The following is a 24,158-nucleotide window of genomic DNA, read 5'->3' as shown; positions in this document are numbered from 1 at the left end:
ATTTTGGGCAATGCTTTTTCCAGACCAAGATCTGTGACTTCAAAAGGAGCAGACAACACATATCTGATTTGAGCAAACACCAGTGCTCAGATTAATTTAACGCTTACATCTAAAATTAGCCTGCCTTTTTAAAACGAATTCCTCCAGGCTTTCGACTCCGGCACAATAATATTTCTCGATGGCGAAGAGACTGCCCGGATAACGCCACAGACCCCGAGGGTTTTGTGATAGCCTTTCACATGACTCCTGGAGCTATCAGAGATATTATTAAGCTGTTATGAAATGTTCCCAACTTTCAAACGCCTCGGAAGATGGGGACACCAGCTCCGGTTTGGGGAGGACTAGTTAACTACCTCGGCTTGCCTCCTGCTACGGGTGGTTTTCTTCATTTTGTTGCTGTTGTTGAAATTATTAAACTCTACCACAGGTCAGCACAGCCCCAAGGGTGAAAGCCAGATAGCAAACCTCATTTCACCAGCAACATGACAGCGCTTATGGAAAGAGCACGGTTTAACAAGCTGGTCAGGTTTTGTCTCATTTCATCAGTGAGGTTTTCTTCCAGCTGTACTGAGGGAGCGATGCTTCTGTGACAAGCAGGATCAGGGCGAAACTACCATCTCAGCACCTCCCTACAGCCATTCATGCAAATAATCCCAGCGCAAGGGCTCTTGCAGCTTCTTAAAACCTGTTGCTGCAGAGGCACCTGCCCAAGTTTCATTTAACCCATCCGCCTTTCCACAGCAAACCACAGACACAGGTCTCCAAGGGTAAGACAACAAACCACCACCACCGCTCTCTGCTCCGAGCACGTGCCCAGCAGGTCTCCGTGTAAGACAGAAAGGAAAAGGCTGCTTACTCTGAGCGTCTTTGCGATGGGGGAAGGAGAGGGCGGGGGAGAATCTGACTGAGCCTTCCTGCTCCGAGTGTATTCTTTACTCCTGGTGTACAAGGACGACATGGCCTCTCGGGCTGGGTGTCTTTGAGAAGCAATGCAAGTCTTCTACGGTGCAGGGCAGGTCCTTCTTCCAAGGTCAGAACAAACTAATTAAACTATTCACAGCTCTGGTAATTAAACCCTGCTGTTTAGGGTGTATAATTTTAGGCATTAATCTGCTACAGGGAGAGCTGCGGCTCCACAAGGCTTCTTGTCCAAGAAGAGGAGAAAGCGTCAAGGACTCGCTGTGCTCCAGCGCTGGGCGTTGCTCCGTGCCAGCCTCACCGGCCACGCTCCATCCCGACTTCTCCACAAAAGGACATTTCCCCTCGTCCCGAGCGTGTGTCGCAGGACCAGAGCGATCTCCCCTCAAAACTGCAGGAGGCAAAAACTCCCCGCTCAAGAGAGAGAGCCAGAAAACCGGCTGGGTTTATCTAGACACGAAGCTTTTGCCAAAAAAAAAAACCCACGCAAAAAAAAAAAGAAAAGAAAACCAAAACCTGTTTCAGTGCGGAGCGCGGCTGCGAGCTCTCTGCCGTCACCGCGCGGAGCCGCACGCTTTAAACACAACGCAAAAGCATAAATCAGGAACAAACGCTGGTTTGGAAAGGGGCAGGCCAGCTGAAGTTGTGTTTTGTTCCGTCCTCCTCCTCCTCCTCCTCCTCCCGGGCGCCGTTACCCACGCGCAGGCTTCTCCCGGCCCTCCCCGCTGCTGCCTTCTGACATTCCAGATCCTGACTCGCTCCTCGAGGAATGCTGGAGGGCTGGAGGGCGGCCAGCAGCAGCGATTCACTTTCAGCTTGGGATTTGGGCTGCCACTTGTAAGGGGGAAAAAAAAAGGGAAAAAAAAGAAAAAAAAGAAAAAAGAAAAAAGAGGGAGGGAGGAAGAAAAGAAAATAACTTACAAGCTCCCGAGGCCTGGCCGGCTGCGAGCGGGAGGTCGGAGGCGAATCGACGGCACTTTGCAAAGCTTAAATTCCAGCACGCGTTTTGCAGCTGTGACAAAGGGAGATATTTTAAAGGCCGCGGAGCAGATCAGGCCGTTAAAGGGAGGACACAACTCATGGAGCACAACGGGACTTTTTGTTGTTTGCTCATCGGCCTGTTTGGAGCTGCGAGAAGGCGACGCGGAGCTTGTGTAATGTACACTGAAAGGAGCGTTTGGGATTGAGGAGGAGGGGAGAGGAGCTGGGAAGAAAAGAAACACCAGCACAGGCTGGGGGTGACCTGCTGGGAAGCAGCTCTGCAGAGAAGGACCTGGGAGTTCTGGGGGACACCAAGTTCCCCATGAGCCAACAATGTGTCCTTGGGGCCAGGAAGGCCAGTGGTGTCCTGGGGTGCATGAGGAAGAGTGTGGGCAGCAGGTCGAGGGAGGTTCTCCTCCCCCTCTACACTGCCCTGGGGAGGCCACACCTGGAGTAACTGGGTCCAGTTCTGGGCCCCCCAGTTCAAGAAAGACCAGGAACTACTGGAGAGAGTCCAGTGGAGGGGTACGGAGATGGTCAGAGGGCTGGAGCATCTCTGCTACGAGGAGAGGCTGAGGGAGCTGGGGCTGTTCAGCTGGAGAAGAGCAGACTGAGGGGGGACCTTATCAATGCTTACAGATACCTCAGGGGCGGGTGTCAAGGGGATGGGGCCAGACTCTTCTCAGTGGTGCCCAGAGACAGGACAAGGGACAACGGGCACAAACTGAAACACGGGAAGTTCCATCTGAATATGAGGAAAAACTTCTTTGCTGTGAGGGTGCCAGAGCCCTGGCACAGGCTGCCCAGGGAGGGTGGGGAGTCTCCTTCTCTGGAGATATTCAAACCCCACCTGGATGCGACCCTGTGCAACGTGCTCTGGGTGACCCTGCTTTGGCAGGGGGTGGGCTGGATGATCTCCAGAGGCCCCTTCCAGCCCCAGCCAGGCTGGGATTCTGTGAAAGAGGGTGAGGAGAGCCCTCTCAACAAAGTTCCAGCTAGCTCTTTGCTGAGCTGTGCTGCTGCTCCACCAGCCAACTCACTGGAAAGCCACTCTCTGCAGTCTCTCAGAGACAGCAAGACTGTTCACTGCAAAGGCAAGAGGATGTCCCTCGTATCCTGTCCAAATAAGCAAGTGGGATGTTCATTTGAAAAACGCCCTCCGACACACAGAGGGTGCGCAGATTTAATAGCTCTCAGACACTACATACAGTCTTGCAACCATAAGGTTGCACATCTGTGTTTTTCTTTGCCCAGGTATCTGCACTGGACCAGTTCCAGTAAGGCAGCGCTAACGAACCAGTGCCACCCCAAAGGATGTGTCCTCATCCACGCTCACTCCCACCCACCCAAACCGCCTACTGACCAAGGTGCTGGGTGCCTGGAGTTACCCTACCTGCAGTGCACGTTCTGCTCCAGCTCCACAAGCTGCTTTACCGTGAAACATTTCCTAGCAAGTGCAGAAGAATATCTCTATAAAAATATTTTCAGAGTACTGATCTGAAATGTTGCCCCTTTTTTGCACGCTGCTTGGCAAGTGTGTAATTTTACTGACATACAGAGCTGGGCAGGGTGCTTGGAACAGCAGCTGCATTAATTTCTCCTGCCATCCAGCATCTTCACTGTCCAGGGGCGTTGCAGCATCGCTGTGTGGCCACGGAGAGAGGGCAACGGGGCTGCTGGAGTGTCCTTCTCTAGTAAAGTCACTTCGAGATCAGGTTTCTACTTCATACCTCAACATGAGGAAGGAGAGGATTCATTATTCACTGACTGCAGGAGGGGAGGAATAAAAAAAGTTTGGAGAGGTCTAATTCTGCCTGGCAATATTTCTGCATTCCCTTTTAAAGGTATGGAAATTAAGTCCAGACACACAAGAAGGCAGTGACAGGCACCCTGCTGCTCAAGGAGGCCGTGGCAGGACCTTGATCTTTCCAGCCTCCATCTGTTGCACTCATCACCCCCACCCTCCACCTCTCCCAGCCGTCGTCTGACTCAGCTGTACAGCGACAACAAGGTAATTCAGACATTTTAAATGCATATTTATAGAACTTGCACACACAGGGTTATCCTTTCGCACTACTCTCAGTTTCTGGGGTTTCAAACCAGGAAGAGAAACTGGGCTAACCCGTGTGGCCACCAGCAGCCTGGAGTGTCTCAATCACAATTACCAGGCTGACAAAGCCCAGCTTAGTCACCAAGGTGGAGTTCAACAGCTCTAAATTGCAGGGTTTTGCTTCCCCTCCCATCCAAGTCCTAAATGAACCCTTGCTGCATCCCTCCGTGGTCACGTTTATGCTGAGGAGGGGTGGGAAAGCTCCAAAATCAACATTTCAGCCCAGAACTCCCAGCCTGAGCCTCAAACCAAAACAAAACCTGAGCTTTCTATTCCCTACTAATTAAAAGTTAATTAGTCATCCAGTGCAGATGCCTCACAGACTGACAAAATGCATCTTGGTGGACAATAACTCATTTTAAAGAGAAGGGTGGGCATGAGAATGAGTCTCCTTATTAGCCAGGAGAAAGCCAGCAGGAAGAGATGCAATATGGTGAAACACGCAGGGTTTCATCGTTATTTCAACAAAGGTGCCTAATTTACGGGTTTCATCCTGCCGTTTTGTACGGTTTACTCTCAAGTTTTCCCCTGTGTAAGTAGGAAACGCGGCTCTTCCTTTGCAGCGCCGCTGTCCTCACGTCCTGATGTCTGTCATCTTCAAGGTCATGGTTTACATCTGACTGTTTCTGTCTGTTAAGGATATTCCTCGGTAAGAACCAGCAGCCTGGTCTGTGCTAGAGCTGTGGTGCTGCTTCCTTTGCTAAGGAATATTTATACAACTATCAGAAAGATATGCAAAAAAAAAAAATCACCTTCCATGAGCATTTCCACAACCACTGGACACAAACCCCTGAGAATGCCCAGACTGTTAACTTCATGCCGCAGCGTATTTCGGGGCAAAATCACCTTAAAGGTTCTTTTCATCTTTGAGTACAGCAGCACAACTGTCCTATAGTATAGTATATTGCCTATATTTATATGAAATAGTATATTTCCTGTACTTAGAGCTATGGTCTTGACTAGAATCACAGACTGGTTTGAGTTGGAAGGGACGTTAAAGATCATCCAGTTCCAACCCCCTGCCACAGGCAGGGACACCTTCCACTAGACCAGGTTGCTCCAAGCCCCATCCAACCTGGCCTTGGACACTGCCAGGGAGGGGGCAGCCACAGCTTCTCTGGGCAACCTGGGACAGGGTCTCACCACCCTCACAGCAAAGAACTTCTTCCTATTATCTCATCTAAATCTCCCCTCTTTCAGTTTAAAACCATTCCCCCTCGTCCTGTCACTCCATGCCCTTCTAAAAAGCCCCTCTCCAGCTTTCCTGTAGCCCCTTCAGGTACTGGAAGGTGCTAGAAGGTCTCCCTGCAGCCTTCTCTTCTCCAGGCTGAACAGCCCCAGCTCTCTCAGCCTGTCTCCAGAGCAGAGGGGCTCCAGCCCTCTGAGCATCTCCGTGGCCTCCTCTGGACTCGCTCCAACAGCTCCGTGTCCTTCTTCTGTTGGGGCCCCAGAGCTGGATGCAGTATTCCAGGTGGGGTCTCACGAGAGCGGAGTAGAGGGGGAGAATCCCCTCCCTTGACCTGCTGGCCACGGCAATTTCCCCCCCATCAATGTGTGACAAGGACTATTGACGTTCCCATATCCTTGAAAAAAGGTAGCTGATGTCCTGACATCTTCAGAGTCTCACGTCACTTCTGCACACATGTGTTGAGGCATCCAGGTCTCTGAGCTAGTAATGAGTTCATCGTAGAATCACAGAATCATTGACCGATCACTCCAGACATCTTTCTCTCTCCTTTCAGGTGGCTGTCTTCTCCCCTCCTTTGGTAATGGCACCTGTGTTTGCACCTGATTTTCTTAATCAGTTAGAGGGAAGCACCCATATCCAAGAAAGAGGATGAAGCCCTGAGCTAAATATTTAAGGGGAAAAAACCACTCTTTTTATCTGTGTTGAAAATCTTCACCTGCAGAATGTGACACTGATAAAATAAATTTAAGCAGCACTGTAACTTTCCAACCTGCAGCAGACAAAAATGGGAAACAGCGCTAGGAGTTAAAGGCAGAGGTGCAGAGTGATGCTCACGGGCGATGTGAGCCCACGGTATGTTCTCTGGGAGTGCAGAGGAGAAGGGAAGGAGAAGCCCTCCTGGGAGTCCAGAATTCTAATAAAACTTGAAGGATGAGGGAGAGTAGTTGGTATTTTTGGAACTAATTATTCCAAAACTATCTCCTCAAACTCGTAGCTGTCATTTTCCACATCAGGTTTACCACACTCCTGGGTACATCTCTGCCTCACTTCCCATTCAGCTGACTTCATTCCTAGCCAAACCTCCCCAGTGCCGGCAAGTATTCGAGAGCATGTTGGCATCTCCAGGTACACAAGCTGATGGGGGGCGCTGAGCTGAAGACATGAACTGGGGCCACACAGCACCAGGATGCTCTCCACACCACGCACCTTCCCGCAGGGCCTCCTTGGCTACGTCTGTGACATTAAACACAGCCAAGGACCATCCCCACCAGCACACAACCCCACAGACCGCTGAGCTGTGGGAAGGTCTCCAGCACTATCTCATCCATGGCCAACCAATGCTCTTCCACGCACAACCTGACACTTGCAAAGCAGAGAATCCCCCCTAACTGCTTAATGCAACCCCAAACGCCATGGGTACCCCCTTCCACAGAGTTTAGTTGTTTGCTATTCAATTAAAAGTCTTCACAGCCCTCACTTCTGGATTTCCCACTTGCAGGAGGAGAGTGCACTGTTTGGGTGTTGAGTCACGTTTCAGTCCAGGGAAACACTGAAATATGTAATTCATATTTTATGCAATACTTAATTCCAAAGCCACATTTATTCACATGACACTTCTCTGGAGAAAAAGAGCAAAATAAACTATCCTGGCAGTTGTTTCGAAAAGCCAGGCTACAAAGCCACTGTATGCCCCTAAAATAATTGTTCTGGGTCTGAAGTCGTTCTGTAAAAAATCCAGAGAAACTCATTTTAAACATGAAAAACCCATTAACTGTTGACGTGGGCTATAGAGAACAGAGTCAAGATTAGATTTCCTATTGCTTTATGTTACTGGACTGGCATACAAAACTGAAATCCATAGTGTATAAGCAGACTGCACCACCCCTTTGGAATAACATTTATACTGGGGGCAAAGTTTAATAAATCCTGTGACTCCCTTCACCTCAGGATGTCCTATATTTGTCATCATTTAAACCCTAAACAACGCACAGTCTTTGCACACACTAAATGGTACCACTGCTTTGTCCCTAGAAGAGTTTCTTACTTGCCTTGCACTTGTCTTCTGATATGTCCAAATCAGACACGAGTGTTGTTATCTGCAAAGGAAGAGCCTGTGATCAACCTGAGATTGGGTCTGACAAGCCGGGATACCCGTTTGTTCAACATGCCCAGCTCCACAGCCAGACGAAGGGTTACAGCACGGGTGACTGCTGCACCTCGGGTACCGGCACACCAGTCCTTTCTTCCTCTGTGTGGGATCTGGCTGGAAGTTGCCTGGTGGAAAAGGACCTGGGAGCGTTAGTTGATGGTGGCTGAATATGAGCCAGCAGTGTGCCCAGGTGGCCAAGAAGGCCACCAGCATCCTGGCTTATGTCAGCACTAGTGTGGCCAGCAGGACTAGGGCAGGGATCGTCCCCCTGGACTCAGCACTGGTGAGGCCGCACCTCGAATCCTGGGGTCAGATTTGGGCCCCTCACGACATGAAAGACCTTGAGGTGCTGCAGCGAGTCCAGAGAAGGGCAACGGAGCTGGTGAAGGGTCTGGAGCACAAGTGTGATGAGGAGCGGCTGAGGGACCTGGGGGTGTTTAGCCTGGAGAAAAGGAGGCTGAGGGGAGACCTTCTCGCTCTCTACAACTGCCTGAAAGGAGGGTGTAGCGAGGGGAAGGTCGGTCTCTTCTCCCAGGTAACAAATGGCAGGATGAGAGGAAACGGCCCCAGGTTGCCCCAGGGGAGGTTTAGATTGGAGATCAGGAACAATTTCTTCCCCAAAAGGGTTGTCAAGCACTGGAACAGGCTGCCCAGGGCAGCGGTGGAGTCCCCATCCCTGGAGGGATTTAAAAGCCGTGTAGATGTGGTGCTGAGGGCCATGGGTTAGTGGTGGCCTTGGCAGTGCTGGGTTAATGGTTGGACTTGATCTTAAAGGTCCTTTCCAACCGGAACGATTCTATGGTTCTATGATCTTGCAGTACAAAGTCTCCAGAGTTATTACCCAAAACATTTGGAAAGGAATATTCACCTGCAAAGAAAAGGCTGAATCTCATTAACCCTCCTGCTCTCACATCTTTATTCACTGTACCCATCACTTCTTGTGCAAAGAAATTCTGCTGGTTCTGTACAGAAACTGTTCCTTTTGGTGCATAACAACCGAATGAGCAGCAGTGTTACTTAACCCAGGAGATGCGATGAAAAGCCAGTTGTTAAAAGTAATAATAAACCTTCTTTTTGGTCCAGCTAACTGTTATCTAGGAACTGTCATCCCCTCTGCAGATACACCGTGAGAACCCAGAGGGCTGAAGAGCGGCTGCCGCTGTGTGGGACAGCTCAGGGGCCGAGCTGGAGCAGCTGTATTCACCCTAACACCCAACCCACTGTTATTTTCAATAATGAAAAGTTGATTGAAAAGACATGCTATATAAAAACCGCTTTAGAACACTGTAAATAAATTACTTCATAATTAAATGCAAGCTTTAACAGGTGCAATTACAGCTTTGCGGGGCTTATTGAGAACTGAAAAAGGCAGGAGTGGTTCTGTTCAACAGAAGGCTGAAGGGCTGTAGCAAAGAAATTACTGGGCAGGCAATAAGCTGTGTTGTAAACGTGCTGCGAAGGCACTGCAGCACTTTGCCATAAATGGAACACAAACCGTACAAGCAAAGAGGCTTTTATCTGCAGTGCACCCAAGGAGGATTCCCGGGAGCAGGTCTGGCGTTGCGGCTCGCGGGTAGGGAGCAGAAGGAAAGGCTCTTCCTCTCCTCCCAAACACACACGCAGCAGCTGACAGTCTATAATTGCCCGTATAGCATCATACTTCCCCCACTTTTTATTCCCATCACTAAATAAAAAGGCTGGCAGCTACACCCATCAGGCATACTACACCCATCAGGCATACCTGGATTAGCATCGAGCAGCAGAAGCAGATAATTTTAGCGTGGGCTGAGAATAGCACATTTTAAATATAAAAGTTCAGGATTCTTTTCTTTTTGCTTTCTTACAAATATAGAAAATAAAAAAGCAGTAGTGAAAAGAGTTTAAAAAGCACCGTTCTCAGCACAGAAACATCATTTTAGCACCTATAAGTGTCAAATTATGCATGCAGGAGAAGTCTTCCAGCAGTTCTGTGGAGAAGAACTGAGTTTTTGGAAGAACAGATAAGGTGCCTTGAACACTCAAACCCAGCATTTGTAACAGGATGAGAAGCAGGGGGGTGTTCACTGACACCTCTGGGGACCTCCCCAACTTGAGAGGCTGAGAACTGAACGTAAAGAGAAGACTGCAGAAGAGGGAGAAGGATTTCATTATCTTGAGTTCGTCATCTCCAGAAGGTTACAGCAATGGATGGCGATGGCAGCAATAAGCGGCAACAATAAAACAATACTGCAGCAACGGCCGCCCATTAGAAGGAGACACATGTGGCGGTGACTGCTTTGCCAAAAATAAATGTCTCCGAGACCACAGATTTGATTCCATTCAAGGCTGTAAATGCAACCACGGTTACAAACCCAGAGGCCTGGGGCCACCCCAGCACTGCGTATTTTCATGCCATAATCCTCACGATGTCTACACGCCAGCGGGAAGACTGATGTCTACAGATAACTTGCTCCATGTCCACCCAAAACCCGGCTCTGTCTTTTCAGACAGGCTTCTTTCACAAACTCGATACTGTGTTTTGTTCAAAAAAGCAGCATGATAAAATCCAGAGAGATGCTTTGCATTGTCTACTCAGAAGTCCAGTTTAGAGCATTGCTCACGCCAAAAATCACAGACTGCTTTGGGTTGGAAGGGACCTCAAAGACCATCTACTTCCAACCCCCTGCCATGGGCAGGGACACCTTCCACCAGACCAGGTTGCTCCAAGCCCCATCCAACCTGGCCTTGAACACTGCCAGGGAGGGGGCAGCCACAGCTTCTCTGGGCAACCTGGGCCAGGGTCTCACCACCCTCACAGCAAAGAATTTCTTCCTCATCTCATCTCAGTCTCCCCTCTTTCAGTTTAAAACCGTTCCCCCTCGTCCCATCACTCCTTGCCCTTGTAAAAAGTCCCTCTCCAGCTTTCCTGTAGCCCCTTCAGGTACTGGAAGGTGCTAGAAGCTCTCCCCGGAACCTCCTCTTCTCCAGGCTGAACAGCCCCAACTCTCTCAGCCTGTCTCCAGAGCAGAGGGGCTCCAGCCCTCTGAGCATCTCCGTGGCCTCCTCTGGACTCGCTCCAACAGCTCTGTGTCCTTCTTCTGTTGGGGGCCCCAGAGCTGGACGCAGCACTGCAGGGGGGATCTCACGAGAGCGGAGCAGAGGGGCAGAATCCCCTCCCTCACCCTGCTGGCCACGCTGCTGGGGATGCAGCCCAGGACACGGTTGGCTTTCTGGGCTGCAAGCGCACGTTGCCGGCTCATGGTGAGTTTCTCCTCACCCATCATCCCCAAGCCCTTCTTCTCAGGGCTGTTCTCACACAGCTTGGTGTCGTCGGCAAACTTGCTGAGGGCTCATCAATCCCACTATCCACGTTGCCAACAAAGATGTTAAACAGGACCGGTCCCAGTATCAACCCCTGAGGAACACCACTCGTCACTGGTCTCCACTTGGACTTCGAGCCGTTGACCATAACTCTTTGAGTGCGACCATCCAGCCAATTCCTTATCCACTGAGTGGTCCATCCATCAAGTCCACGTCTCTCCAATGTAGAGACAAGGATGTCACATGGGATAGTGTCAAATGCTTTGCACAAGTCCAGGTAGATGACATCAGTCGCTCTTCCCTTACCCACCAGTGCTGTAACCCCGTTGTAGAAGGCCACCAGATTTGTCAGGCACGATTTGCCCTTAGTGAAGCCAAATCAAATGATTTCATCCAGTTACTACCATTAAGTAGCATTAGAACACAATATTTTCCAGTTGAGCTGTTAAGCAGTTGCACTCTGCAAGTGTTTACTGACAGGTTCCCTCTTTCCCGATCCAGCTTTCTTACAGAGGGTGAAGAAGCACAAACACGCTGAGTGACAAAGCAGGAATGCAGCAGAAATTTGCAAAGATCTTAACAGGCCATGTCAGGGAAACTGGGAAAGCAAACACTAAAATAAGAACCAGATGTAAACATAGTTATTTCAAGCTAAGGGACTTTCCAAAATATGACACAGAGAAATATAAATCTCGGGGCACTCACAACAGACTCATGATCCGTTTGACTATTTATCTAAATTCATCAGATTCTGCATACTTCCCACCCACCTCAGCCACTCCGTGGCTAATAAAACCATTCTGTTAGCTCGTCTGTGGAAGCAGTTGGCTGACACAAAGCAATATTCTAGTGCCACTGACCAAACAGATGTATAACTTCAACACATTGCCATCTAACTATGTTTCAAGCCTATTTCTGGCCTTCCTTCAACAGCAGCAGATTGTGGTGCAGAAGGTTATGTTCACTCCCAAGGATGAAATCTAGGAGCAATTAAAAAAAGCCTATATATATATCATAGAATCACAGACTGCTTTGGGTTGGAAGGGACCTTAAAGATCATCCAGTTCCAACCCCCTCCCACAGGCAGGGACACCTTCCACTAGACCAGGTTGCTCCAAGCCCCATCCAACCTGGCCTTGAACACTGCCAGGGAGGGGGCAGCCACAGCTTCTCTGGGCGACCTGGGCCAGGCTCTCACCACCCTCACAGCAAAGAATTTCTTCCTCATATCTCATCTCAATCTCCCCTCTTTCAGTTTAAAACCATTCCCCCTCATCCTGTCACTCCATGCCCTTGTAAAAAGCCCCTCTCCAGCTTTCCTGTAGCCCCTTCAGGTACTGGAAGGTGCTAGAAGGTCTCCCCGGAGCCTTCTCTTCTCCAGACTGAACAGCCCCAGCTCTCTCAGCCTGTCTCCAGAGCAGAGGGGCTCCAGCCCTCTGAGCATCTCCGTGGCCTCCTCTGGACTCACTCCAACAGCTCCGTGTCCTTCTTCTGTTGGGGGCCCCAGAGCTGGACGCAGCACTGCAGGGGGGGTCTCACGAGAGCGGAGCAGAGGGACAGAATCACATATATATATTCATATATATAAATATATTTTACATATTTATATATAATCACATATATATATATATAAAACCAACACACAACACTGCCCAGCACCAGCTGCATGCTAGGTACCTACTAAAATGAGTAACGAAAACATGCCGAGGCGAGAATGAAACCAAAGCTGGTGGGAAATTCTTGCCAAGAAGGAGTTTTGCAGCTTAAGGATTCTACATCTTGACATACCAAATAATGAAGTAGCTTCTGCCAAACGACGTTACTTCTCATAGGGAAACTCCATGTCCAAGTGCAAAAAAATGACTTCCCAAATGTGAGGCTTTTTCTGAAGAGAAGCATGTGGGAGGATAGAAACTCACACAAAAAGTGACCTTTTACAGACGAGGGGGACAAACAGCATCACCACCCTTGCATCACTGGAACACAGGATTTTTCCTACAGTGGTAGCTTCCAAGGGATATTTTATTGCCAGGGACTTTGACTTCAGTTTTCCAAACAAATTTAGATTACCCTTCAATTCCTTGTTAGCCATCTGGCAATACAGCTTCTGCTTTTCGCTCCTTCTGGACGTATCTGGGAGATAAATAATTCACTACCTAAACACGGGACTGCACTGTTTTGCATGGTACTTCCAGGCAACAAGGACTATCGGTTTCACAGGGGCTTTGCCATGGCACCACAAAGAACCACCCACCAGCAGATGGGTGAGAAGGGCTGGAAAGGAGCACATTCGAGTTGCCTCTGCTGAAGCCATCTCCCATTGCCCGAGCACAATTCACCTATTCTCTGCGGCAGACAGCCAGGCCAACACGATGCAGCCAGTAAGGACTACCCAGACATCTACTGCTGGCTGCAGGAATTTTTTAGAAGGTGTCTTCAACCACATCAGGAGAGACATCCTCCCCACGGCCTGCTGAATGACTGACAACAAAGTACGATCGTCAGCTCCCAGAGGGACAGAGAACCTGCCACAAGGAGTTCAGCAGGTAGAGATATTTTTCCTTGCCGTAATTTTGAGCATGTCATGATGAGACAAGAGTTTGACAGTTTCGAACAAAAATTAACATCATGCTCCATTACACGTGTAAGGACAAACATATGTTGTTAACCTCAGGTCAAAAATAAACACAATCAGTCATTCCATGCACCAGCCCAGGCTGGGGATGACCTGCTGGGAAGCAGCTCTTCAGAGAAGGACCTGGGAGTTCTGGGGGACACCAAGTTCCCCATGAGCCAACAATGTGCCCTTGGGGCCAGGAAGGCCAGTGGTGTCCTGGGGTGTGTGAGGAAAAGTGTGGGCAGCAGGTCGAGGGAGGTTCTCCTCCCCCTCTACACTGCCCTGCTGAGGCCACACCTGGAGTAACTGGGTCCAGTTCTGGGCCCCCCAGTTCAAGAAAGACCAGGAGCTACTGGAGAGAGTCCAGCGGAGGGTACAGAGATGGTCAGAGGGCTGGAGCATCTCGGCTACGAGGAGAGGCTGAGGGAGCTGGGGCTGTTCAGCTGGAGAAGAGCAGACTGAGGGGGGATCTTATCAATGCTCACAGATACCTCAGGGGCGGGTGTCAAGGGGATGGGGCCAGACTCTTCTCAGTGGTGCCCAGCGACAGGACAAGGGACAACGGGCACAAACTGAAACACGGGAATTTCCATCTCGATATGAGGAAAAACTTCTTTGCTGTGAGGGTGCCAGAGCCCTGGCACAGGCTGCCCAGGGAGGGTGGGGAGTCTCCTTCTCTGGAGATATTCAAACCTCGCCTGGACATGACCCTGTGCAACGTGCTCTGGGTGACCCTGCTTGGGCAGGGGGCTGGACTAGATGATCTTCAGAGGTCCCTTCCAACCCCAGCCAGGCTGGGATTCTGTGATTCTGTAAAATAATAGGTTTATTCTGTCTTTGGGATATGGTCCAGGGAGCAATGCTGTTCCTCAGGCCAACGGGTCTAGGCTAACAGCCACACTGAACGTGACTGGTCCTGTCTCCTGGAGTGGCCGTGTTGCATCCACACTTCACTGGAGGTGGAGAGATGCGTACACATGGCACTGATCCTGCTGCCACCCTATCCATCATACTGCTCCCAGTTCTTTCTGGGAAGGGAGCAAATGGATCCCGGGACACCTCTGAGATAGCTGCTACGCCGGCAAAGGGACAGGACCCTGGCGTGAAATGGGATAATCTGAAGTGACTGCGCAGGCCTCCCAGCAATGCCAGCAAAAGCCAAGGTATCTGGTGGGTATCCGACGCATTGCTAACCTCAGCCCCAGTGCTGCAGGAGAAATTACTTGCTGACAACTGAGAAAGATCAGTCACCTCAGACTACATTGAAATTGTGAGAGTAATTTACTAAAGAAGAAGTTAAGGCATAAAGTTACCTTAAATAGTTATGAGTCTGTGACCTTGTAAATCATTCCTGGAGGACTCGCTGTTTTGCTTCACCTGCCTTGGACTCACAGATCAGATTTTAGCTGGTTTTGTGTTACTCATCTCCATCGTGGACACTGCTTCACATTACACCTTCCTAATTCAGCAGCTCGGTGAATTAGAGGAATTAACCTGAACGCATTTAGCTGTAACCCTGTAGTCTACGTAGCCGGCTTGGCTTGCCTGGCTTTAAACACAAACAATATGTTTTCCCAGAGCTGCAAATAGGATCTGGGCAGCCACGCTGATGATTTAAATGCTGTAGCAACAGGGATAGTAGACAGCAAGTCTGATGCCCTTCTCAAAACATGAAGGTTAAGAAAAACCAACACAAGCATATTAGGCTGCAGAACTCACGAGGCAAATCATCTAGAGATGTGAAAATCTTTTGTAGAACTATTTGCAGAATGAATTTACATTTCTATAGTGTCTCCCCTTCCACCTCCCAAAGAACCCAGGGCACTACGACCACAACAAAACTGTTCTTCATCACATTTAAAGCTCTCTGGCAGAACGTGAGCTCATGCTCTCGCAGCAATTTTCTGCTATTTCAGACTCAACTTTTTATTGCTAGTTATAGATGTTAATGATCTCCCTTCCCCGCAGCATACACAACCCATTATAGCATTTTGTTTATAAACAGGAGGAAACAGAGCCAATCTCTCCCAGCCTTATTCTGCACATAATGAAGCGCTCTATACTTTAACTATAGTCAAGCAAGTGACGCACGGTCCCACCTACGTTCCCCTGGCCGCGGGCCAGCTGGCTTCCCTCCCACGTCACGCCGCATCTATGCTAGAAGTCAATATTCAAGGGTAAAACCAGGGAAAAACACTTGTATCCTTTGTCCCCAGAGGGGACCCTGGGCTAGCAGCAATAAGGCACAGGATGGACAGCACCATACAGCGCTATCTAGATTAAAAAGATTTAACTTCCTCGCCAGCCAGCGAGAAGTTCACCTATTTTGTTCCCTTTTGCTTGTCAACTTTCCCTTGTATCGCAGCAAAACAGCGCAGCCTCTGAGGACATACCTTACCATATTAGGCAGTCTGAGTCCAGAAAGTGGAGGACTCGGAGCCTTTTGTAGCTTAAAAAGACAGTCCACAGGCCCGTCCCCAGCCTGCCCAGCACCACGCTGCGCTGCGCTGCAGCGGGGAAAGAGCGCAAATAGAACAGGGGGATCTGGGGTACAGGATCCCAAATAAAACAGGACTCCTAGGGCAGTCTGGCTACGACAGGCAAGGCACAAAACACTCTCTCTAAAGGGATTTCTGATCTTTTAGCTGTTTATCTTTTTTATAAGATGGATGTGATAAACAGCACAATCACGGAAGCTAAATTGGAAGTCTCTGTAGATGATAAAATGCCATTAAAAGCAAAAATATAGGTAAGAAATAGAACATACCCAACTCAGGACTCTCAAGGCATACCTCTGAAAGAGCTGTAACATTAAGACACTTATTTTGCATAAGGCATTTTCCAGTTTATTGGTCTTCCCTTAGAATTCATGGAACCAAGCTTAGAAATTCAGTCCTTGTAAGATCGAGGTTTAGTTTTCGTTAGTACCCAGTTGCATCTGGTGATTTCATGTTAATAGCACAACTGGGCAGAACACGTAACATTTACAAACCGGTGTGGGCTTGAATAGTGTTTTGGAGAATTTAAAATACTCGTGTTTCATAAATCAAAGTATAGGGAGACAAGAATGTAGCCTATTTAATACACTCACTGTGACTGTAATCCATAATCACACATTTCCGTATTATTCCTGCATAGAAGTTAATGCCATTAATGTCTCTGGGTTTTATACTGTGCTACGCAGACTGTCCTAGAGAGGAAGTTCATGAGAACAGATGTTTTCTTTGACACTTTTACTGCCCAGAAATTGTTACTTTACCAACACGACACACAGTGCATTCCCCTGGAGTTAAAGCTCTCCCTTGATGAACTAACACACGGGTGAGGCACATTTGTAATGGCACTAAAGAGCAATGCAAGGAGATAAAACTCTTTAAACGATTACAAACATGTTTCTATTTCTGTTATATATGGTACGTCATTTAAAATACACTTTTCTTCCAAATTTGTTCCCAATTTCTCCTGCTGTGTAATAGCAATGGCAGAAGTCTGGTGTAAGCCAAAGCCAGAGAGACGGGGATAAGGAAAACCCTCTCCAAGATGTAACATCGGACCATTCTCTCCCTCCAAATGCTGCATCCCAGACTAGAGCTGCTCATTTGCCTCTGCACTGCTTGTACTCTATTCATACTCACCGGCCCCACCACGACTGAGTTCTCGCTGATATTTCACAGTCCCTGGCTTGCAGGGAGCCAGGAAAGTTTTCCTAATGCCAGTCTACCCACACTGCTCCGCCTGGTATTAACGTGATTTCAGACTCTTGCAATTTTTACTTACTGAGAAATGGTGCCTAGACTGTGGCCAAGCTTTTTTCCCCACCTCTAGTTTGAGCTCAGGACTCCCCAGACCGACCAAATCCTTCCCAGCGGAACAAAAAAACCTCTCCTAAAGCTGCTTCCCCAGAGGCTTTTTCCAGCTGAAGTTTTGTGCCCTTGAACATTTATTCCACAATAAAACACTGTCTGCTCTTCCAACTTTCCACCCCGCATCCAAGCAGTCTGCATCACCAGGAGAGAGGCGGGGTCGGTAGCAAAACACATGAAGGTTGCCTGACACATCCCATTACGAGACCGCTCGCAGTTGCCTAAAGCTCAGCCAAAGCGTCTGGGCTGGTTTCCCACGCTGGTGCTCCTAAGTTTCAGCCAAGATAATTCATCCACTTCTGAGAATTAGAACAACATGTATTTGCTCCTTTTCCTTTTTTTTTTAAAAAAAAAATTGCATTTACCTTTCCTTTGCTAAACTCCAGCAGAGTTTGGAGGAGGGAATTCAAGTAGGGGCTTTTTTGGCTCCTGTGAAAATCTTCCTACAATGGGCCAAGATACAAATGCTGGAGGAAAAAAATAACTGCTTGTATAAAATCAGGAGTCTTTGGGGGTCTGCAGCTAAAATGGGACACTTCACTGGGTTCAAGCTCACAACTCTAACGGTGGCACCTGCCACTCTAGAATTATTAGTATTGTTATGGTTGAATTAATGATTATTAATCGTACTTCCTGCTTGGTACCAGAACTGAAAGCGAGGAGCTGCTCCGTGACTCTTGCCAAACCGACAGCCAGTTAGCAGGACAGCGATCTCGCCGCTTTGGATGTGAAATAAAGCAGGGAAGACTGACCAAGTGACATGATGCTGGAGGCATGCTGTAAAGAAAATGAACTGGAAACAGGATATAAACAAGAGGACTGGGATAATGGGAAAAACAGCACCAGCACAGTGGGAGGAGAGTCTAAAACAGGGTCTAACGTACGTGAGGTGTGTAAGAAAAGGGGGGACTGTTGTCACAAAGCACGTGCACAAAGGGGCCAAGGGAAGTGAAGGGAAGATTCTCTGCTATTAGATAGGAACCCACAAGAAAACCGTGGGAAGTATGAGACAACAGGACTCCTTGCTATTAATGTGGGGAAAACCAGCATCATTAATTGTAAGAGACTGGGTGACCCTGAATTTTTGGGCAGGAACATACGGTGGGTTCTTACTAAGTGCAGTTTACCCGTTTACAAGCGTGGTGAGGACTGTCCACAATAGTTTTCTTTCAGCAATTTTAGGACTAGACTCTAGGCAGCCTCCAAACCTGCAGCCTCAGATCACAGAATCACAGAATGGTTTTGGTTGGAAAGGACCTTTAAGATCATCGAGTCCAACCATTAACCCAGCACTGCCAAGGCCACCACTAACCCATGGCCCTCAGCACCACATCTACACAGCTTTTAAATCCCCCCAGGGATGGGGACTCCACCGCTGCCCTGGGCAGCCTGTTCCAGTGCTTGACAACACTTTTGGGGAAGAAATTGTCCCTGATCTCCAATCTAAACCTCCCCTGGTGCAACTTGAGGCCGTTTCCTCTCTTCCTGTCACTTGTTACCTGGGAGAAGACAGTAACACCTTCCTCGCTACACCCTCCTTTCAGGCAGTTGTAGAGAGCGAGAAGGTCTCCCCTCAGCCTCCTTTTCTCCAGACTAAACACCCCCAGGTCCCTCAGCCGCTCCTCAAAAGACTTGTTTTCCAGACCCTTCACTCTTTGGTCAAGATACTCTTGTTTTAATTACCTGATCTGGGACGACTTCCCAGAAGAACAAGACATTCCCAGCAAGTCCAAAACATGACTGCTGGATACAAGGTGTCCCTACTATTATTGCTTTTTCCACATTACAAAATACCCCTCCTTCAGTCTTACAGTGAGACGGCAGAAATGTCAAAACAATGTTAAGGACAATGAACGGCTGAATCTTTCATGCAGGGTTAAGTGGAAGATCTAACAAACCTGCGTACTACTATGAACAGAAACTGCTGTGGGAAGAGCTGGGCTACTCCAAGCAGGTGGTGCTTCCATGGTAAGTACATGCTTACGTTGCCAAGTAAGCATCGGGGAAGCAAAGGCTGGCACTGAAAGGTAAGCACATGCTAAGAGCCATCCCAGCACCGCATGAGTCTCTGGTCCCCACAAGGCTCACCATGGCTTTGCCCCGTTTTGACCGAGTATTGCAAAAGAAAAACAAAAATACACTCTGAAGAGCATTACTGAAAATTTTCAGCAAAAACAGTTAACTTTTCAATAAAATGATGCTTCAATCGCTGTACTGAATTGCAAAGCCTGTGGAAACCCTACCATCAGCTCAACATTTGCTGGCAAAGATTAAACGTCACACAAGCAGGCTGACCCCTGCGCAACCTTAAATTTGTTATTTTTCCCAGGTCTAGCATGTCATGCTTTAATAGCTTGGAAATGTATTTAGCTTTAACATTGTCCGAGTAAGTCATGTTGTCAGGCTCAAATATGTTTTAGGCAAAGACAGACAAAAACAAAAGAAACCAAGGCAATTTGGAAGGACTCAATAATTATTGTAAAAAGAAAGGAAGGGCCTCAGAGGATAATGACACTATTGCAAGAACAGGGCAACAATGAACAATCTTTGATGTGTTGCTTGCCAAGACAATTTCCCACAAGAAAACAAACCCATGAGGAGACAAGAGCACAGATTTTAGAAATATAAAACATACTGTCCAAAACAACAGCGTCAGGGCGATTCTGAGATACGAGGTCACACACCTTCCTTGGGACACCTGCCAGCCACGCTCCCCAGCCGCTACGGCGTCCGACACTGCTCTCAGTAAGGCACTCACCCCTGCTTCTGCTCCAGTCCCTCCACGTTTGACAGCTGCCTAGGCAGCTCTCAGAGAGCCAACTTTTGAACTTAGGCCAGTCTGTAGATATTCTTTATCTTTCAGACGACAAATCAGTAAGCAATTTATTACTTGGAACGACCTCCCAGTTCATACTCAGCTCCTGAACAGAGCCTGAACCTCTCGTATAAACAACAGTAAAGCCATAGAAGACTTCTTGCCACCAACACTCAAGAGAGAAACACCAACTATTTAGACATATGTTTTCACTCACCCGAGTTTCCTTCACCTCCTCAGTTCCATCAACTTCATCATCATCCTAGGATGAAAAGCAAATCACATAATCAGGCAGCCTCCGAGACAATAAAATTTTATCACAGGAAAATAAGATATTCCTTATGATTGGATGTTACAGCTAAGACCACGTCTTTCAAAAGAAATGCCTGTCTGGATGCTTTTGGCTGATTCTCAGATAAGGTTTGGTAACCTAATGGCCATTTAGAAGATCTTGGTACTGGGGACACAATTACTCTCTTGAGCTGGCTACTGCAATTTGAATGCTCCTCCAGAGTCAGTAGGAGAAGGTGTAACACTCCTTAACATACTCAAGGAACAAATGTGACCCTTGGGAAGACTGTCTATCCAAAATGTTGACATAATATTGACTTTCAAAGAACATCCTCCACTTCAATTAGACTCCAGGAGAAAAGACAAGTCCTCCCAGAGAGCTTGCACTTACGCAGCCTCTCCGTAACCACTGCCTCTTCGTAACAGCTCCAGGATTTCACGGAGCAATGGTGAACTACCACGGCACCACATCTGACTCCGTATGGAACTCAAGGTGCTTCAGAAGTTGTAGCTGCAGTTTTGTATGGAGACAATGGGGAAACGAACTAAAACTCTAAGAAGTGATTTGCTTTCTGCTCTGAAGCTAGCAATATTGCTACAATGATCCAGTAGACAACTGGGCAAGCTGTAAAGCATTTAACTAAAAAAAAAAATAAGAAAAAAAAAATCACATTTGGCATGCAAGCGAAAAAATGTGAGAATCATTTGAAAACAATAAAAAGGGGGCGTTTGTGGCAAGTCTTTCAATAGAAATTCTGAGGTTTCCAGCAGGACCATTCAACTTGTCTGTAACTCCAAATATTCAATATATCTACTGTTGCCACAGGGAAGACCACTGTTTTTTTTTTTTCTCATTGTATTGTGCAGGAAGCCTCTGCCCCTGAGGTGTATGAGGAAGGCTGTACGTCCATAGTTGGACTAGAATTGTTGCAGACTTCTTAACCATGATTTCATAATACCTATTCTCTCCTGAAAAATGTGATCTATTTTCCTACCTGAGCCTCTAACCAAGGTTTGGAGGGCTGGATTTCTTCCCTCAGACTGAAGAAATCCTTTTGAAACCAGGACTAAGAGAAATGACCACGACACAGACAGCTCTTCTGCATTTACTCTGTGTGTGCTCTCTGGTGCTGGGCAGGGGGGATCCAGACACAGGTTTTATTCCTCATTGTCTTCCTTTTAGGGGGCCTATGAGGAAATTTGGGTTCAGAAGAATTTGAAAATACTTCCAGTGGCTCGTCACCTCCTTCTTCCAAAGAAACTAGACTTCTAATCTCTCTCTCCCATGTGGGTTCTTTCACTACTCTGCAAGGAACACACTGATTTATGGCTCAAGAACAAGCTTCCCAGAGCCTGCTGCTTGGGTTTTACACGGGCCAAACAGGGATGCGACTCCTTTGGAAGTGCCAGTCTGAAGTAGAGTTGGAGAGGGAAGGACTAACGGGAAATCAACTGACTTGGAAAAAAATCTGAAGCTTGGAATTAGAAGGAAATTCACGCTGAATATGACAGAATGAGCTTCTCCTCTCTAAGGAACTCAAACTTACATCTTTTGTCGAGAAAATGATGCCGGTGCCTCTTCGCCTCTCTTTTGGCCGCCGCCTCTCTCGGATTGACTGTTTGTTCGGAGATCTGTCATCTAAATCCTGATCTTCACACTCTGGCCAAGCAAAGAAAGACTGCTTTGGTTTCAGTGATTTACGTCTGTGCTTTTGCTAAGGTACTGGGGTTCTTTTTGAGCTGATCAAGGTCATCTTGGCTTGTGTTATATTACACAGGAGTTTAAAACAAATGAAATGGAATTTCAGTGCCCTACTACATCTGGTTACTCACACTCCTTCCTTTATCAGAGCCCAGAGAGGTTACCCTACCTGTCTGCTCTCCCCAAATCATCCCGACTTACTCCTATTCTGAAAACAAACTGCACTAGTGGAATCGCTCCCCCCAGCTCTAAGATGCAAACGCTCCATGGATTACTATCTCATTTACTTATCCAAAATGGAAAACATCTTTTTATCCCTCTCTGTTACAAGCAATAGGCTGTATCCTACATTAGGATTTCCATTTAAACAAGTAACATTTGTGTGGTGACATGGCAGCTCCCCATACCGCTCCCCTCAGAATAACAAGTAAACTTATTCTCTCTGTCTGTACACATAGAAAGTTCGAAAACTCATGAAAATCCCCGAGCTTTGACTGTTCTCCATTCTCCTGGGTACATACCATTTTTCTCCATCTCTGTGGTTGCACCTCTGAAGTCTGCTGGATTCACAGAGTCAAGACCTAGATACTTATTTGTTCGAGTCAGGTATGAACTTGTATAAAGGAGAGGTGCTGACGTTGAAGGAGATACAGGTGTCGTAGGTTTGTCTGGTTGTACTGGGCACCTTAATCGCCGATAGACAGTCTACAAACAAAGAACCACGACAAAAAGTTAGCAGAATGAAGAGGAACTAGCAGATCTGGGATTTCAGGGAACTGGTTTAGAGTGCAATGTTTTCTTCACTGCTGCTGGAAGTGATCACCTCCATCCACCAGATCGGGTTCATTCCATCAGACTGGGATGAATGTTAAAAGCATTGTACACCTATGATGTCAGAGGACCTTCCCATTGCTGGGAAGTCTGGGATCAATCTCTGTCCCTACAGCCAATAGCTGAACAAACAAGTTATCTGATAGAAATGAATGATTTAGAGTAAAAAACCAGCAGTGATGGCAGGGGGAGAACACTGGTCTCTCTCGCTTTCCATCACACACAGAACATCTGTGGAAAAATGTCAACACAAAGCCTCAGCCCAGCCTGCACAGCAAGGAGGGATCCAGGCCACATTTCTATCATTAGCCTTATCATTCCACTTTCTGTGATTTACACCATTTTATTTTCCGGCAAGAGACAGAAAAGTGAAATTCCCAGCGGAGAGGAAAGGAACAGCTAACCTCTAACACCTACATACCCACAACCCTCGTGCGGATCGCTGAGGTGAGGCACTACTCCTCAGCATTACTTCTTTCCAGCAAGTCTGCACCCCCTTAAAATAAACCCCCAAGGAATTTCTCCTCATCTCAGCTATCCTAAATGCTTTCATGAACTGTGAAACAATGAGAAGTGAGGCCAGGAGGATCACCTCCTCATCCGTATTTCTGCTCCACCGTGACCGGGTCTCCTGCCTCTCGCTGTCCTCAGCAGGCTCAGTGCTCTCGGCTTTCTCACTTTGCTGTTCCTGAGCTTGCCGCTCTGCCCGAGACCGGCTGAAGGTTCTCTCTGCCTCCTGAAGGTCTGTCAGCGTCACACCCTGGAGAGAAAGTAAGAGACAGAGAGAATTTTTAAACTTACACAGTTAGATTTCAAGTCTTCCAGGTCAGTTTAAAACACCCAGCAGGCTCATACCTGCCCAGGCTAGTGTTTTACCGTCATGCTACCAGAAAGAAAAGAATTCTGTTGCCTTTAACACATTGCTCAGTGTACCCACCTCATCACTGACTCAAAGAAACCCAAATATAAGTGATCAAGCTACAAACCAAAAGGCAGGTACACTGCCGAAACGAGAACTTTGAAATCCAACTCGTGTGCGCTCGGGGGAGTGTTTTGCAACAACCGTTTGCAGGAACTGTTGCCAGAACCTCTCTAACAGTGAGGGTAGACAAGCCCCTCGTCCTAAGTAGTAACGTCAGAGCAGAAGAAAATCTCGCCTCATTATACATCGGTTCTCATCATCCTACACACGAACGTGAGTATTTCTTTTCTTTACCTGTGTAGACCTGCGAGTCTGCCGGGCCTGCCTGGATCGTGCCTTCCTCAGGGATTCTGCTTCCTCATCCCGCACCGGAGTCAGATATGACCTGAAAAAAAAAGAGCAGAAGAGGTTGAAATAAAAACAGATGCTCTGCCTTCCTGTCTCTGCGAGCTCCAGAGCTGAGATATTAT

The 24,158-nt window shown here is 47.8% G+C and overlaps 1 protein-coding gene across 9 annotated transcripts in view; it reads right to left on the bottom strand.

Moving 5' to 3' along the window:
• The window catches only part of PPP1R12B (protein phosphatase 1 regulatory subunit 12B), a 142,242-nt gene that overhangs the window by 37,529 nt on the left and 80,555 nt on the right, over positions 1-24,158 (bottom strand). For 8 of the 9 annotated variants that reach the window (XM_068419401.1, XM_068419403.1, XM_068419398.1 and 5 more), the window contains 5 exons: positions 23,983-24,073; positions 23,359-23,526; positions 22,457-22,640; positions 21,781-21,893; positions 20,160-20,204 (listed from right to left, as the gene is read on the bottom strand). In XM_068419401.1, coding sequence (XP_068275502.1) covers positions 20,160-20,204; positions 21,781-21,893; positions 22,457-22,640; positions 23,359-23,526; positions 23,983-24,073 — 601 coding nt within the window. Of the gene's footprint in view, positions 1-856; positions 1,462-20,159; positions 20,205-21,780; positions 21,894-22,456; positions 22,641-23,358; positions 23,527-23,982; positions 24,074-24,158 lie in introns of those variants that run through there. The other variant, XM_068419407.1, reaches the window with a different exon arrangement.

Source organism: Nyctibius grandis, chromosome 27 (assembly GCF_013368605.1).
Source record: "Nyctibius grandis isolate bNycGra1 chromosome 27, bNycGra1.pri, whole genome shotgun sequence".
Lineage (NCBI taxonomy): Eukaryota > Metazoa > Chordata > Aves > Nyctibiiformes > Nyctibiidae > Nyctibius > Nyctibius grandis.
Note: the sequence above shows the minus strand (reverse complement) of the source record. Positions and strands in the feature narration are given on the sequence as shown.